General features: G+C 35.6%; 2 protein-coding genes across 3 annotated transcripts; both read left to right on the forward strand.

The window, feature by feature from the left end:
• On the forward strand, nt 1-10,154 carry LOC132305485 (probable ubiquitin-conjugating enzyme E2 24). 2 transcript variants are annotated; one of them, XM_059803123.1, is made up of 10 exons: nt 1-312; nt 2,220-3,015; nt 3,198-3,334; nt 3,461-4,932; nt 6,185-6,319; nt 6,945-7,337; nt 7,426-7,489; nt 8,493-8,632; nt 8,917-9,228; nt 9,659-10,154. In XM_059803123.1, the coding sequence occupies exons 4-10, from the start codon at nt 3,469-3,471 to the stop codon at nt 9,902-9,904; spliced, it is 2,754 nt and encodes a 917-aa protein (XP_059659106.1). In that variant the 5' UTR covers nt 1-312; nt 2,220-3,015; nt 3,198-3,334; nt 3,461-3,468; the 3' UTR covers nt 9,905-10,154. The 2 variants fall into 2 exon arrangements, with proteins under 2 accessions (XP_059659106.1, XP_059659114.1); XM_059803131.1 differs by lacking the exon at nt 3,198-3,334.
• Nucleotides 10,155-12,954: 2,800 nt separating this feature from the next.
• Nucleotides 12,955-15,768, forward strand: LOC132277082 (uncharacterized). The gene has a single exon (XM_059778813.1). It carries the CDS (start codon nt 12,955-12,957, stop codon nt 15,766-15,768), a length of 2,814 nt encoding a protein of 937 aa, XP_059634796.1.
• Nucleotides 15,769-16,264: the final 496 nt, after the last annotated feature.

Genomic DNA, 16,264 nt, shown 5'->3' on the forward strand with positions numbered 1-16,264 from the left:
TATCTAATTGGATGTGAAATGAAAAGCTCCAACGTTTAAGAGAGAGAAAGGAGAGGTGTCTCTTGCAGTAGCTCTTTCATGTTTGCGAGGTTGGGTTATGGCTTGAAGGAATGGATTCAGAGAGGAACCCTGCCTCTCTGATTCCATAACCTTTCCTTCTCTTGGGCTCTCAATAATTATCTCTGGAAAGAACAAACAAGAAAGAAAGTGCCAGAAAGTGAAGGAAAATAAGAGCAAACACTAAACGTCCTCTTTTGGGATGTTTGGTCTCCTTGACAACACTTAATTTGGTGGCAACTGTATCCAGATATGGTATTGGTTCAGTTCTCTACCCTGCAATTTCAACCTTTTCAGTCTTTTTTGAAATGTTGATTATTGGCAAATGAAGAATTTAATTTTATGTTATCTTACGATTTTATGAAACTGTTAGATATTGTTGTCCAAGAATGTGTTGTGTTCATTTTGTTGTTCTTACTTCCTAACATGTGTTTGTTGCAATTAATAGTATTACTTTTATTTCAGCTGTCGATTTTTTTTTATTGAAAATTGGAAAAGTGCACTGTTTGGAAATTAGGTTTGTATTAGAAAAATTAATGAATGACCATTTTGGTGACATATTGCCAATCTTTCTTGACGACATACTAGGAACCAAGTTTGAATCTTTTGTGGAAAATGATTGTGTTCTGAACTCTTTCTCATGAAATTTATGTTCTCCTCCAATGTTTAACATACGGAGTTGAGTTTTTATGTCAATCATTTCAACTGTCTATTAAGTTTTTATGGAAAATTGAACCTTTTGTTGAAGAAGGGCACTGTTGGGGATTTAGGTTTGTAGTAGAAAAAATCATGAATGACCATTTTGGTGACGGGTTCTTAATCTTTCTTGATGACAAACTAGGAACCAAGTTTGAATCTTGTGAGGAAAATGGTTGTGTTCTGAACACTGTCTCTCATGAAATTTATGTTTTCCTCCGAAGATTAACATATGGAATTGAAGTAGAAGAGATCTTTTAAAATTTTGCTTTTTTGATTGCTACTCAATCAAAATAAAACCCTATAAAAATAGTTCATGTTAATCAATAATGGGCAGTTACAACATCTGTTTGTTGCAATTTAGAGTATTACTTTCATTTCAACTGTCTATTGAGTTTTTATGGAAAACTGAACATCTCTAGCCCTGCATATTTAGCGTATGATGTTATGCATTCACTTTCTTTGAAGTTTTTGAAAAAGTGTACTGTTTGGGATTTAGGTTTATATTGGAAAAATTCATGAACCGCCATTTTGGTGACGAATTGTCAATCTTTGTTGCCGAAAAACTAGGAACCAAATTTGAATCTTGTGTTCTGAACCATGAAATCTATGTTCCCTCCCAAGTTTGAGATATGGAATTGAAGTAGAAGAGATCTTTTTAATTTATTGCTTTTACTATTGCTACTTGATCAAAATATAACCCTATAAAAAAAGGTTGATGTTAATTATTGGTAAACAGTTACAAGAAATTTCTGGTTAAATTGGAATGAACTGTATGAAGGCAGCGAGATTAAAATGATATAACTTCACATTGTTTTTCTTAGTTTTTGTGCTTTGCAAGAAAATGATTGTTTTCTTAACTCTCTCATGAATTTTTTTGTTCTCCTCCCAAGTTTGAAAATTGGTATTGAAGTAGGGGAGATCTTTAAAATTTGTTACTTATACTATTGCTACTTGATCAAAATATAACCCTATAAATTAAAGTTCATGTTAATCATTGGTGGACAGTTGCAAGAAATTTCTGGTTTTATTTGGAATGTACTGTATGAAGGCAGCGAGATCAAAACAATGCAAGTTGACATTGTTTTTCTTAGTTTATTGTTCTTTTTCTGATTGTTTCTCAAACACATCTGCAAGATGCTATTCTTTTCATTTACTTGGATACCCATTTCCGTACTTTTGTTTAAAAACCTTACAGTGAAGAGCAATTGAGTAATCGAAGTTGAATCACATGATCTTTCTCTTTTAAGAACTTTAATTGTTACAATTGTTACAGACTTATCAAAAAAAAAATAGTTACAGTTGTTATAGGTTCCATGGAAATCTAAACTGGTTACTAGAAGTTTTTTTACTTTTGGCAGTTGAGGTCATTCTTGAGATAGTTAACTTTGGGTTCTGGTGCAAGATATGTTTTTCTGATTCACTCTTTGCTTTGGGTGGCTTGAATCTCTCTTTTCTTAATCCAGGATTTATGTTGGTCAATCGAATTTTATGCGAGGCGAATCTATCTCCTTGGGCAGTGGACAGAACTGACTGAAAGTTTGGCTTCATTCAGGGGCAAATCTCCTTTGGCAATATAAAATTGGCTTCTGAAAGAAATAAAAAATCTTTCGGACCATTTGGCAATATTTATATTTAAGATTCAAAGATTCGGTTCCGTTGGGGCAAATCTCCTTTGGCAAAAATTTCAGAAGTTTCCTCTAGCTGGGTAGGGCTCTTTTGACAGTTATACTTGCGGAGGTTTCATAATTGGGTTGGAAAATCATCATCTTATCAATTTGGCCTCGAACGATAACCTGGCTACTGGGCAGATCTCCTCTGGCATTAACTTTCTTTCTTTTGAAACTTTCAATCAACCGGGTTGGAAAAATCTCTTTCGGCAGTTCTTCCTAGTGGAAACTTCAGTCCATTCCTTGGGCAAATCTCCTTTGGCAGTTCCTTCTAGTGGAAGCTTCAGTCCATTCCTTGGGCAAATCTCCTTTGGCATTTGGGAGTCTTTAGTAGACTCCCTTTATCGCTTTTGGGCAAATCTCCTTTGGCATTATTCTCCAATTTTTTTGGAGATACTATCTTGGTCTCTGTATCACAAGATCAGATTGACCTAGAAAATATAAATTTGTTGTTGAAGTATTACAGTGAATTTTAATCTTATCTCATCCTTTCATATCCGAGACGACTTGCTGATTACCCATATCGAGATAAAATTTGGACTCGCAGAGGTGTTGAATGTTCTAAATCATCAGGCGACGAGCATATCTGGTGGTAATTCTCTATCCCGTTTCAATATTAATATTTCTTTGTGGCATTGTTTTTTAGTCAATGTTTTCTAAAATACATCATGTGTAGCTGAATATGGTCAATTTAATGTTGAACTGTGTTTTACCGTTCACACTATTCTTCTCACGAAAATTTCTATGGCTACTCATACATGTTTCTCTACCCAGATCCCGGTATATATTCTCTTCTTTTAGGCTACTCCTTCCAAGTAAATTATTTTGCACTTGTCAGAGATTATCAAGGGTTAAAGTGTGGGTCACTTCAGAAGAAACATAATCTGGTTTCTTCTGTTAATGTGACACAGGTGAGAAATCTTTCCAAAATTAACTACTTGCTCAAACACTCCAATGTCTCCACCTTTATTATTCATTTGTTTATTATTATTATTTTTTTGTAAATATTTAATCAAATTGCACATATGTTTTGACAGGCCTCAAAATGATGGATTTTCTCTTGAGTGACTTTGACAGTTCCAGCGAGAGGGGTAGCATTGAGGATCAGGATGACACTGAAAATTTGTATGGTGGGCAGGCCAATAGCATTTTGTCAAGCCTTGAGGAAAGCATCAGAAAGATTGATGATTTCCTCTTGTTTGAGAGGGGGTTTGTACACGGGGACATCGTGTGCTCCATAAAAGACCCATCCGGACAGATGGGAAGAGTGATCAATGTTGAAATGTTTTTGGACTTGGAAAATGCTCATGGAAAAAGGATAAAAAATGTGAATTCAAAAGAACTTAAAAGGTATCATTCCATTTCAGTGGGGGATTATGTAGTGCATGGACCCTGGCTTGGGAAAGTGGATAAAATAGTAGACTGCATCACCATCCTGTTTGATGATGGTTCAGAGTGTGAATTCACCATGATGGGTCCAGAGAAGGTCCTTCCTATTTCTCCTGACTTACTTGAAGATTCGCAGTACTCTTATTATCCAGGACAGCGAGTGCGGGTTGAACTCCCATCTGTTTCCAAATCTGCTAGATGGTTACGTGGGACATGGAAGGCAAAACAAGATGAAGGAACTGTTTGTTCTGTCAAAGCAGGGTTGGTATGTGTTGATTGGCTTGGCTTTGTCCTGTTCGGTTGTGAAAGGGTGCCTGCTCCCTCATGTTTACAAGATTCAAAAAGCCTAACATACTTGTCATGTTTTCCACACGGAAATTGGCAGCTTGGTGATTGGTGCATACTTCCATTTGCAGATCATAATGGTGTTATGGAGAAGACTTCTTTTAATGCATCAACTTGTGAGCCTGTTAAAGAGCATAAACAATCAGAAAAAGAATTTCAGAGAGAAAACTTCAATCCGAATTTTCAGGAAATCTTTGTTACTGTGAAGACAAAGACCAAAGTTGATGTTTTGTGGCAGGATGGCAGCCTTTCATTCGGTTTAGATTCACATAGTTTGTTCCCCATAAATGTTGTTGATGCTCATGACTTTTGGCCTGAACAATTTGTACTAGAAAAGGGCAGTTGTGATGATCCACATGTTCCAAGTAATGGAAGATGGGGTGTCGTGAGGAGTGTTGATTCAAAGGAAAAAACTGTGAAGGTCAAGTGGGAAGCTTTTGAAGTAGATCGACTCTCTGATTTTGAGGAAAAGCATGTGGAGGAAACTGTGAGTGCTTATGAATTGATTGAGCACCCTGACTATTCATATTGTTTTGGTGATATTGTGTTTCGATTGGAAACGAGCCAGTTAGTTGATCATCTTGACGAAAATTTTTACAAAAGCCATGTCTTCACAAAAATGGAAATGGTTGAGGAGGCTGCTTTTAAGGGTAAGAACTGTGGTGGAGATCAAAATGAGTCCCCCAATAATAGTTGCCTATCATGTATTGGCATTGTTATGGGCTTAAAAGATGGGGAAGTTGAAGTGAAATGGGCTACTGGCCTTACGACCAAGGTACGAATTCTTTTTGTTCAGTTGAAAATGATTAATTACTGCACTATCTTTGTGGGGTATGGTAATAGTTATCCAAGTTGTTGGCCTTTCTGATGAGTTCTACAAGTGTAGTCTGGTGTTAGTCAATTTATTTCTTCATTTCTAGTTGCACGTGAAGTTTTGTAGATCTTTCTTCTTGTAGGCAGATTCAAGATATTACTCCTAATTTTCCCTCCTAAGGACAATAAGCTATTAACTTTTGGTCGGACCAATAACTCCCACTTTGGTGAGATTATTCAACAAGTGCACAATTGGATTACTCAATGTTTGTTCTACCTAGGTGGGGTGCTGGAAGGGAATACTAGAGATGGACTTAATCTTTTGCATTACCCAAATTGTGTGCTTGAGCTTTTACCAAGTCAAGCAATGAGATGCAATATTATTCTGCAAAAGTACAATTTTTTTTATACTTCCTGATTTATCCTTTTAATATTAAAATTATTATATTTTCTTATCCATTGATTACTGATGAGCCTTTGAATTCTTGAATTAGTGAACAACTACACTATAACTGCTTGAACATTCAATTTTCTGGTTAAATATGGATTATACAATTTGTTTGGATTTTTTATCATAAAGCTTATCACACATATAACTTTATTCTTTATTTTAGTGAATGATAATACTGAAATCATGAAATGAAATAATGGATAGTTGTTTTGGCCGGTTAATGACTCCATCTGATCAGAAAACTGAAACCCTAGATTGTGTGCTGCCTAAAACAGCCATTGAACCAGAAAAGATATGCCAATGTGCCAGATATTTTCTGATTATAATGCGACATCGTAAAACTTTTGCATTTTCATTGATGTTTAATGATCCTATGTTTATTTGCTGCTCATGGCTTGTTTGGGTATACTTACTAGAGTCCCTCCTCTTTCAATATTTCCTTAAAAATTATTATATTGGTGCAGAGCAGATGGGATGGGGACGGGGAAGGGAAAGGGAAAGAGTTTCTTACTGAATGTTAGGTTCATTTAAAAGAACATTATGATAGAAGTACAGTTGTAGCTTCCCTAACTAGTTTAGAGTACAATGAGATCTACCAATCCCAGATGCTTAAGAAATTTGTTTGACGATTTACCATACATTTATTTTTATGTAGCGCTGAAGAGTTATGGAGTCCATTATGCTTTCAAGTAGCACTGGAATTTGTTTCATGAGTTACTGTGCATTTAGGGACCTATTATTTAACACTTCAATATCATTCCAGGTTGCACCTTATGAAATCATTCAATTGGATAAATTTGAAAGTTCATCTGCCGCTCGAGTGCTGAATGATGGATACGTTGAGCAATGGAATCAAGAGTCTGAGCATAATAAACATTCTTTGCACCAGAAAGGAAAGGTGACGCCTATTGTCTCCATCTTGTGTGTACACAAAATTGACAAACACACCCCTCTATTTTAACTGTTCATGGTGAAGCCTTTTTGTTTTGGGATTTGTATGGTGGTAAATACTTGTGATTTGGGAATCATATAGGTAGTTAAAATTGAAAATATTGATAAGTCATTGCATGGTAACGTCTCGCAAGAATTGGGGATGAAATCAGGAAAAGAAAAGTTCAGGACTGGAGACAGGCAGTGCAAAAGGGAATATTAAATTTACATTTGTGATTTTGAACTTCACAAAAGTGATTCATCCCTTTAATAAAAAGATTGTATAGAACTTAGGAATATCTTTCTTTTTTTCAGTAATTGAACTTAGGAATATCTTGTTGAGGGAGTGAACATCAGTTTTCTAGTTCTCAATGTGACTGTTGAAACTTCATAGAAATTGAGAAACAGAATATGTTTTTCTTATGATGACAACTAAAACTGCCAATTTGCTATAAGCTAACGGAGGGTAATGGAATTACTGAATTGGGTTATGATCTCTCAGTTTGGGACTTCATAGAAATTCAATATTCTTCTTAAATGCTTGTGTCAATTGCCCTGGGATGATTAAAAGAATTGCCTGCTTGTATGTTCAGGGATTGTTGGACTTTAGTTCATATTCACTTCCTCGAGCTGCTGTTGGGTTTTTCACAAGTATTACGACAAGCCTCTTCAGTTATCTGGTTTCCAAATCACTGCCAGGTACATCTGGCCCTATTTCAGAAGATGCACATGATGTGACTATCAATGAGAAATGTCTGGAATCTTGCAATTTGTGCACTGAGGAACCACCAACTATAGTAGGTGACTTGCATACGCTTGGAGAAACTAAAAGGGAGCTGGAATTCAAAGTTATCCCAGAAAATGAAGCCTTTTCATTTTCATCAGGCAACAAGAACATAGAAGAGTTTAGGCAGTTTGATATGGTTAGCGGTTGCTACGACCACTATTTTGTTGATGGTGCTGGCAAGGGATTAACGTTGTCTCAGGTTCGAACATTACTTCGTATTCCCTTAAAATACCAGTTAACACGTGAACAGATTAAAAACCCATTTGTTCCTCTTTTTTCTTTTATAGGTGAAAAGAAGTTGGTTGAAGAAGGTTCGGCAAGAATGGAGCATCCTGGAGAAAGATCTTCCTGGTAAGTACTTAGTCTTATGCTGTTTACTGCTCCGATGCTTTGTCCTATGAAATCTTTGATCTTTCATTAGACAACAACCTATTGAATATGAGAAAGAATTTGAATGAGTTTGATTAATGAATTACATCAGTGGATTGTGATTGAAGTAATTGTTGTTTCATGTATCATATCAGAAATAGAATGTGAAATATCCAAGGACCATGTGCTAGTGTGTAGTCAAGGAAAGAAGAGAAATATAAAGATAACATATGAACCAAGAACAGCTTGTGCTGGCATTCCAACATGATTGACCAATCTATGAGATAATTTGGTCAACCCCAACAATCTCTCTCACACACAATTTAACTCAAATCTGAGCCTATTGCCTTACCTCAAACCTACACTTACATGCTTGTGTCCAAGACAAATATGTGATAGTGCCACTTTTGAATTTCGAGTCATGATGTTCTCCATCATTGCTACCGAGGAAGGAAGAGAGTGACTTAATAAGAGGACCTTCCTAGAAACGCATGCACAATATGGTGCTACATTTTGTCCCACGCACACTCACCTTGCAAGATCCTTTTTCCCCTCTATATTCTTTGGTGGATCAGAATCATATTTTGTTAGATTCTCAAAAACTTCCTCCTCCAGAAGACCCCTCTTAAACCAACCTGTATCAGCCTCACTAATGGAATATTCATCAGACTCATCAATATCTATCAAGCTTAAGGAAATAAATTTTAAATACTTATTGAAAAAAATAAACAAGATTTATTTTGCAATAGAAAATGCAAGGCTGAAAAGGGGACTCTCGTGTGGTTTTGATGAGCAAAAGCTGAAGGTACAGAAATAGTTGCAATATATGAAGCAGCTGATGTCAAAACGACCACTCTATGACCAATTCTGTATATGAAATGTTAATATTTTTTGTTAGTGGAACAAGCAACTATTATTTAGTGGATCGTGACACTCCAAAATTTCTAAGCTATTGCTAATAGGGCCTATTTTGTAACCTGAGCAGAAACAATTTATGTCCGTCTCTACGAGGAGAGGATGGATTTGTTGCGGGCAGCCATCATAGGAGCATCTGGAACTCCATACCATGACGGACTTTTCTTTTTTGATATTATTCTGCCTCCAGAGTATCCTCATGAGCCACCTGTAAGTTATTTAGTTTTGTGTTCTGGTTCTTAGTCATTGACTTGATGCTTGAATAAATTTGGACAACCTCTCCTTGATAATTCAAAGTCAATGCCGTCAATTCCAAATCCTATTTTATTCCAAAAAATTTCTAATATGTAATTTATAAAACAAAATAGTGTACAAAAAAGGGTGTATACGTAGCAGTCCATATATATATATATAATCTTTTGTCGATATATTACATCCACATTATATATGATCAAAAGCTCACTCACTTTTTGTGGGCGTCAAACTTTATGCAGTTGGTGCACTACAATTCTGGAGGACTCCGAATCAACCCTAACTTGTATGAGTCTGGAAAGGTCTGTCTCAGTCTTCTCAATACATGGACAGGCACGTCTTCTGAAGTATGGAATCCCGAAAGCTCCACTATTCTCCAAGTTCTTCTCTCATTACAGGCCCTTGTGCTTAATGAAAAGCCTTATTTCAATGAAGCTGGATATGATGGGCTTATGGGAAGAGCTGAAGGAGAGAGAAACTCAGTGAGCTACAATGAAAATGCATTCCTTGTTAGCTGCAAATCAATACTATACCTACTACACAATCCACCCAAGGTACAATAATTTTTCTATAATAGCAGTTTTCTCTACTATTGCAATAAATTTAAAAAATGGCAATTGTAATTGCTTTAATTGGTAATTACCTCTAGACCATTACTAAAGTACTGTCTGAAAAAATAGCAGCCAGCATGTTTCACTTTTACAATTTGAAGAACTGTTCATGAATGTTGAGTAATATATTCTGAAATATATATATATATATATATATATATATATATATATTAACAATTTAGAATTAACAAAAGAAAATTTAGAATCTGAGGACCACTATGATTTTTGACATGGGGAATGCCCTGCCGTCCACATAAATGACAGAAACTAAAATCCTTGAATTGATTGCTTTTTGACATAGAATAAATAAAAACTATATTGATTTTTTATTTTTTATTTTTTTTGTATTGAGTTTGTCTTTGCAATGGTGCAGCATTTTGAGGCACTTGTGGAGGAGCACTTTAGCCGACGTTCCAAATATATTCTTTTGGCCTGTAAGGCATACATGGAAGGTGCTCCAGTAGGTTGCGCTTTTGGATGCAAAAAAACCGAGCAAGAAAATCAACTGGGAAGCTCGACAGGGTTCAAGATCATTCTTGCTAAGCTCTTCCCTAGGCTTGTGGAAGCATTTTCTGACAAGGGTATTGATTGCAGCCAATTTATTGAACCGGGAATCTGAATGTGCTGCAGTGGAGGTATGTAAGATGAATAACTGATCGAGATGATTATCGCATGTGTTTAATAAGCTGTGGTTTGTAAAAAAAAAAAAATTGGTTGTGTTTTTTCCTTTGTTATGGTTGTTATGTGTGTGTGTGTATATTTGGAAGAAAAACTGAACACTTGATGGGAAATGTTGCTCTGTATGTATCATATAATAGTTTTTAGAATTCTTAATATCAAGAAGAGCAGTTGGATTGGCTTGTTTGATACGTCCTAGGTTATACTTTTGAGTGAAAAAATAGTATGAACAAATCTGCAGTGTCTTAATTTCTTTTTAAATAGTATTAATTTTGTTTTAAGCTTTTTCTATGTAAAAAAAAAAAAAAAAATCTAATTATATGGAAAAAGCATTGCAAGCTAACAGCTTATATAACAGATGATTGTGATGCATATTTTTATCTCTAAACAGAGGGCATGGAAACAATTTCCACTTCATTTTCCAACTTATTTCTATATTAGCAAAGATGGGATAACTTTTGGCCACATCATTTGAACAGATTCTATTAAAAATAATTAATTAAATAAATAAATAAATCTGATTTCCCCATCTTGATCAGGTGTTAATATGCATAATAATATTTAAAGGGCTTGTCTGAAGGCATATAGTCCTTTTTACCTTTCATTGGCAGTCATTAGGTGTATGACAACATTCAAATGATCAGCTGCTAAGGCAATATGTTGTGGTCCTTAATCAAAAGACAAGCCTCTAATGATAAATACTTACAAGATTCAGCAAGGATCATTATGAAATGACTATTATAAGCTCAGTCCTATCAATTGGAGTAAGGGTTTATATTCCACATTGACTCGTTGTTGAGAAGAATGTCAATTTGATACAAAAACCATTGCAGCATTCACAAAACACTTGAGGCCTGTTTTGGCTAATGCTTTTGCTTCGTGTTTTTTGCTTTTGTTAGTGTACGGCAGCGAAGTAAAAACACGAAACATATTTGGTAATATTTGATGTGCTTTTAAATAGTACCGAAGCGCTTCCAAAATTGAGGCCAAAATCAGAAGCATTAAAATGATGTTTTTGTTTGTTTTTGCACTGTAGCAAAGCACCGTTAAAAAATAAAAATAATAATAATAATAAATAAATAAATAAATAAAATCTAAAATAACATTTTTTAACTAACCATTCAAATTTTCAAACTTGCAACACTTTTTACCAAACATGCTTTCATGTTTTTTTTTTTTTTTCTAAAAATCTTATAACAAATTTACGTTACCAAATAAGCTTTTAAATAGTATTGAACACACTCTAAAAGCAAAAACATTGCTTCTGTTTCGGGTCAAAGTATAAGCACAAAGCAACAGTGGTTGTCAAACAGGGCCTTAGTATTGTGTGTGCAATATTTGAGTTCTTTTTCCTTGCTTAGAATCCAAAACAATAAAATCATGCATTGATTTCAATCTTTCTTTTTTTCATTTTTTTTTTTTTTTTTTCTCTCTCTCTTTCTCTCTATTCAGAGACCTGTTTTTACCTAAGTACATTGATTTTAATGTTTCTTTCATTGCAATACACATGCATGCATGCACATATGTATTTATGGATTTGGTGATACTTTTTAAAGTAACTAAGAGATTTCTTGGTTCAGTTTTCTTCTCTTAATAGTTTTATATTTTTTAAGAATTGAAAATCAAAAAGTTGTAAAAAAAAAAAATGTTTGGTTGACAATTTTTGGAAACTGTTGTGTGAAAAGTCAATAAAAAAATATATTTGTTTTCATATAAATGTATTTTATAGTTCTTTTAAAAGTAATAAACACTACACGATTTTCCGTGTGTAATTTGTTTAAACCTCATAGATATTAATGTAATTTATCCTCGAATGATCTAAGGGCTAATTCCTTAGTTTGGTAGACAAGAATGAAATGGAATGGGAATGAAATGATAATAACCATTCTAAATAGTAATAGTGGTGACGGCGAATGTGAAAATTTACCACTAGGCTAGTTTTTTTAGAATTTTTTTCATTTTTCCTTAAAAAAATAATATTTGGGAATGGAATGACCATTCTATAGGTTTTAGATATTGAATGATTTGTCATTCATTGGTAGGAAAAAAGGAAGAAGGGTGAAGGAAAGAAGAAAAAAAATATATTCGCCCAGTAAAGAGGACGCAATGAGAGAAGAGAAAAAATGATGAGGACGCAATGAGAGAAGAGAAAAAATGATGAATGAGTCATCCTTCCTCCTTAACAAATTTTCTTCCCACCAAATTTGGACGGGAGATACAAAAAAAAGAAAACAATGCTATTATAAATGTTTTTAAATTACAAAAATTTTCTTATAATTAATATTTCGCTTCCCTTCACTCATAACAAACAAAATAAAGTATTATCACTATTATCTCATTTTATTCTCTTCCATCCAACCAAACAAAAAGAGAAAAGTACATAATCTTCTCTTCTTTCTATCCAAATTTCTTCTATCCTACCAAACGAAACATAAATGTCATCAAACAAATAAATGGTTGAAATAAACATTCCATTCCATTCCATTCTAGGGTAAATTATGCTTATTTCTTATGAAGTTTGAATAAATTACACATGAATTTTTAGATTAGCAAATATTTACAATATAATATATTATCATTATAATATAAGAATATTATTGACTTTTCACACTCAAAATCATATATAATATAAAGTAGTGTAATTTACCCTTGAATGATTTAATATCTACATAAGTAAAATTGGTATTTTATATTAATCATATGAAGGTATTTGGCTACTGAACTGAATTGGTTAAATCAAATAATCAATGATAAAAGCAATAATAATAATAATATCTGTTTTTCCTCTTTTTCTTCACATTATTATATTCTCACATTTTCTCAGGAAAATTTACTCCGTACGGAGTATTTGACAACTGACAGAAGTAGACTCGGCTTAGAGAAAAGGTTTACAAGATGTGTATATGAATGTATTTACATACATAGAGAGAGACATATATATCTATATATATATATAGTATATGTAGTAGATCATCCCTCTTCATTTCAGACATGGAATTCGCAACGGAGGCCAACCCTACTTCACCTTCACCTCCGTTGCAAAAATCTAAGGTTAGGGTTTCGTCACTGCACATTCCAAGTCTGCATCGATTCCAATTCACTCCTCTCATCATCTTCCTCGTCCTCATCCTCAAATTCTCCACAGCAACCTCAATTTCATCTCCATCTTCCCAAATCCCATACGCCAAATACTGCAACCACGTCGTTCCTGCGTCGGCGCCGACTGTGAAACTCGGCGACTATGCACAGCCCGAAATACGCACTGCCTACTTCGCCGGCGGCGGCAGAATTCTAGGTCAACAAAACCTCCAATCCATCCCCAATTCTCCGAAATCCCTATCTTTTCATACCTGGAACATCTATCGAACGGAAGCAGATCGGATTTTCAAGTTAGAAGCGTCTCTGACTCTTCGTGGTCCAAGATTTTTCGGTCTTCTGGGGAATTCGACGCACCGGAAACTGCGTCTCGTCCATTACCGGCCGCCGAGAATTCCAGTGCGGAGAAGCGAAGCGCAGTTTATGCTATCCGGATTTTGGTCCTCAGCATCGGGACGGATTTGTATGGTTGGTTCAGGTTTGAATTACTTAGCATCTCATAATGTTGTTCTCATGCTTAATTATCCGAATTCATCAACTATTACTACTGCTTTGGTTAATGGAACATTACAAAGTTTGGATACTAGTGACGGTTCGAACTATTTTGAACCGATCTCAATATTGGGTGTGTCAATGATGAACTATCAATACACATTAATAGATAAAGAAATTGGGAATGGAGGTTTTAGTGCATATGATAAGGTGGAGAATCTAAATCGTAATTTTGAATCGGGGCGTGATGTTTGTAGGGCGATCAGGTCAGCTAGTAGATTAAATTCATTCGAATTGAATTACATTAGTGATTGCGATACTGTAAATTGCAATCCTCTTGGCAGCAGTGCTAGAATTTTACCTGCGTATGTGTCCTTCAATGAAATTGAGTGTTCTGATAATGGGAGATTTCGGTACTTGCTTGACCTTTCGAACTTGAGCTATAACTACGTAAGATATTTTAGTTTTAATCCAAATTTAACATTGGTTGCTGAGGGAGCTTGGGATAGAAAGAAGCAGCGACTTGCCTTAGTTGCTTGCCGGATATTCAATTTGACGGAGTCTTTGGTTAAGGGTTCAGTTGGGGATTGCTCAATCAGGTTGACCTTGAGTTTACCTGCAACCTTGTCATTGAGAAACAGGAGTACCATTGTTGGGCAAATATGGAGTAATGGAAGCACAAATGACTCGGGTTACTTTGGCAAACTTGTGTTCCATAGCTCTGCCAATGGAAATTTAAAACGTGAAGGTCTGAAATATGACTATACTGAGACTGACAGTGTAAGGAGATCTTGTATGAATAAAATGACGGGTAAAGGCAAGAGAGGGACATACCCTGATGGGTATTCATCTGACATGAGATTCGATATGACAGTGAAAAATACTAAAGGGCAGAGAGCATTTGGTTATTCATCTCCACTATCTGTAGGTGATGAGTTTTATAGACCCTTTGCAAGGTTCTCAAGTCTATCTGAGTCTGCAGTTCTAGTTAACAACAGCCATGGAACTGTGCTAAACATAAGCTATGTGATGAGCTTCACACCTCCATATGATTTCAAGCTGGGAGGTGATGTTTCTTCAACTAAGCCGGTAGATATATCTGCTGAAGGGATATATGATGTCAAAACAGGAGTCCTTTGCATGATAGGTTGTAGGCATGTTAGATTACTTAATAAGACATTACGGCAAGAGAATTCATTGGACTGTGAAATTCTTGTTAATCTGCAGTACTCCCCATTGAATGCAAATGATGGAAGCCATGTCAAGGGAACCATTGAGAGCACCCGAAGTAAGGCAGATCCACTTTACTTTGAGCGCCTTGAGTTGTTATCAAATTCCATTTACACAAGGCAAGCCAGTGAATCGATATGGAGAATGGATCTTGAGATCACCATGGTCTTAGTTTCCAACACACTTGCATGTATTCTTGTAGGTCTGCAGCTATTTCATGTGAAAAAGCACCCAAACATCCTCCCCTTCATCTCTGTTGTGATGCTCATCGTTCTTACACTGGCGCATATGGTTCCTCTACTGTTAAACTTTGAAGCCTTGTTTCTGGCAAACCGTAATCGACAGAATGTTTTCATTGATAGTGGTGGATGGCTGGAAGTAAATGAAGTCCTCGTGAGGGTCATAACGATGATAGCTTTCCTGCTGCAGTTTCGGCTTCTCCAATTGACATGGTCTGCAAGAGTTGGTGATGAAAGCCATAAAAAGCTGTGGGTTTCTGATAAAAAGGTTCTTTACTTGTCTTTACCATTGTACATTGCAGGCGGGTTAATAGCTTTCTTTGTGCACCAGTGGAAATATTCTCACAAGACCTACCAGCAACGGTTTTTCTGGGGTGACCTCAAGTCTTATGCTGGTTTGGTCTTGGATGGTTATTTGCTCCCTCAGATAGTGTTCAACCTATTCTGCGATTCCAAAGAGATGGCCCTTGCTGCTCCCTTCTACATTGGAACCACCATTGTTCGGTTCTTGCCTCATGCATATGATCTCTACAGGGCTCATAGTTCCACCTGGAACCTCTATAACATATATGCAAACCCGAGAATGGATTACTATTCCACCGCATGGGATGTCATTATATGTTGTGGTGGTTTGCTGTGTGCCGTGCTTGTTTACTTTCAGCAGCGTTTTGGCGGCCGCTGCTTTCTTCCCAAGAGATACAGAGAGAGTTATGCGTATGAGAAAGTGCCAGTAGCTACAGGTGAATAGTTGCAATGGGTGATTCCATTTGCCTGATATTTTGATTGCTTTTTCAACTGAAATGCATCATTGGGTAAACATTGAGCTTATATGCTGGAAATATTACAAACATTTCTTGTGATCCTATATCTTTACAAGTGTAGGTGTGTTGTTACAGGGTTGGTTATTGACATGTTGGTAGTTTCTTTGAGGATTGTTGAAGCTTGCCTGAAGGCCTCTGCTAAGAGCTTTTGTACAGGATTAAACTCAGAATTATTAGCCCTCTTTCTATCTCCCTATCTTATGGAATTTCCTCTTTTCATTTCTTTATTTGCCCTATTCTTTTCAAGTAGAGAATCATCTTGATTATGCTCAAAATACAAAATTTCCTTCACTTATCTGCATTTGCAAATGCCCCCTTAAACTCCCCCAATCCCGCCAATGAAAGAAAAATAAAATTTCTGCATGAAAGTTTTTCAAGAAAATGATGAAAAATTATCATTTTATGGATTAAAAGTTCATTAAA

The sequence above is a fragment of the Cornus florida genome, unplaced genomic scaffold (genome assembly GCF_030987335.1).
Source record: "Cornus florida cultivar Cherokee Brave unplaced genomic scaffold, ASM3098733v1 CherokeeBrave_3.0.0_Hap2_Chr01, whole genome shotgun sequence".
In the NCBI taxonomy this organism is placed as follows: domain Eukaryota; kingdom Viridiplantae; phylum Streptophyta; class Magnoliopsida; order Cornales; family Cornaceae; genus Cornus; species Cornus florida.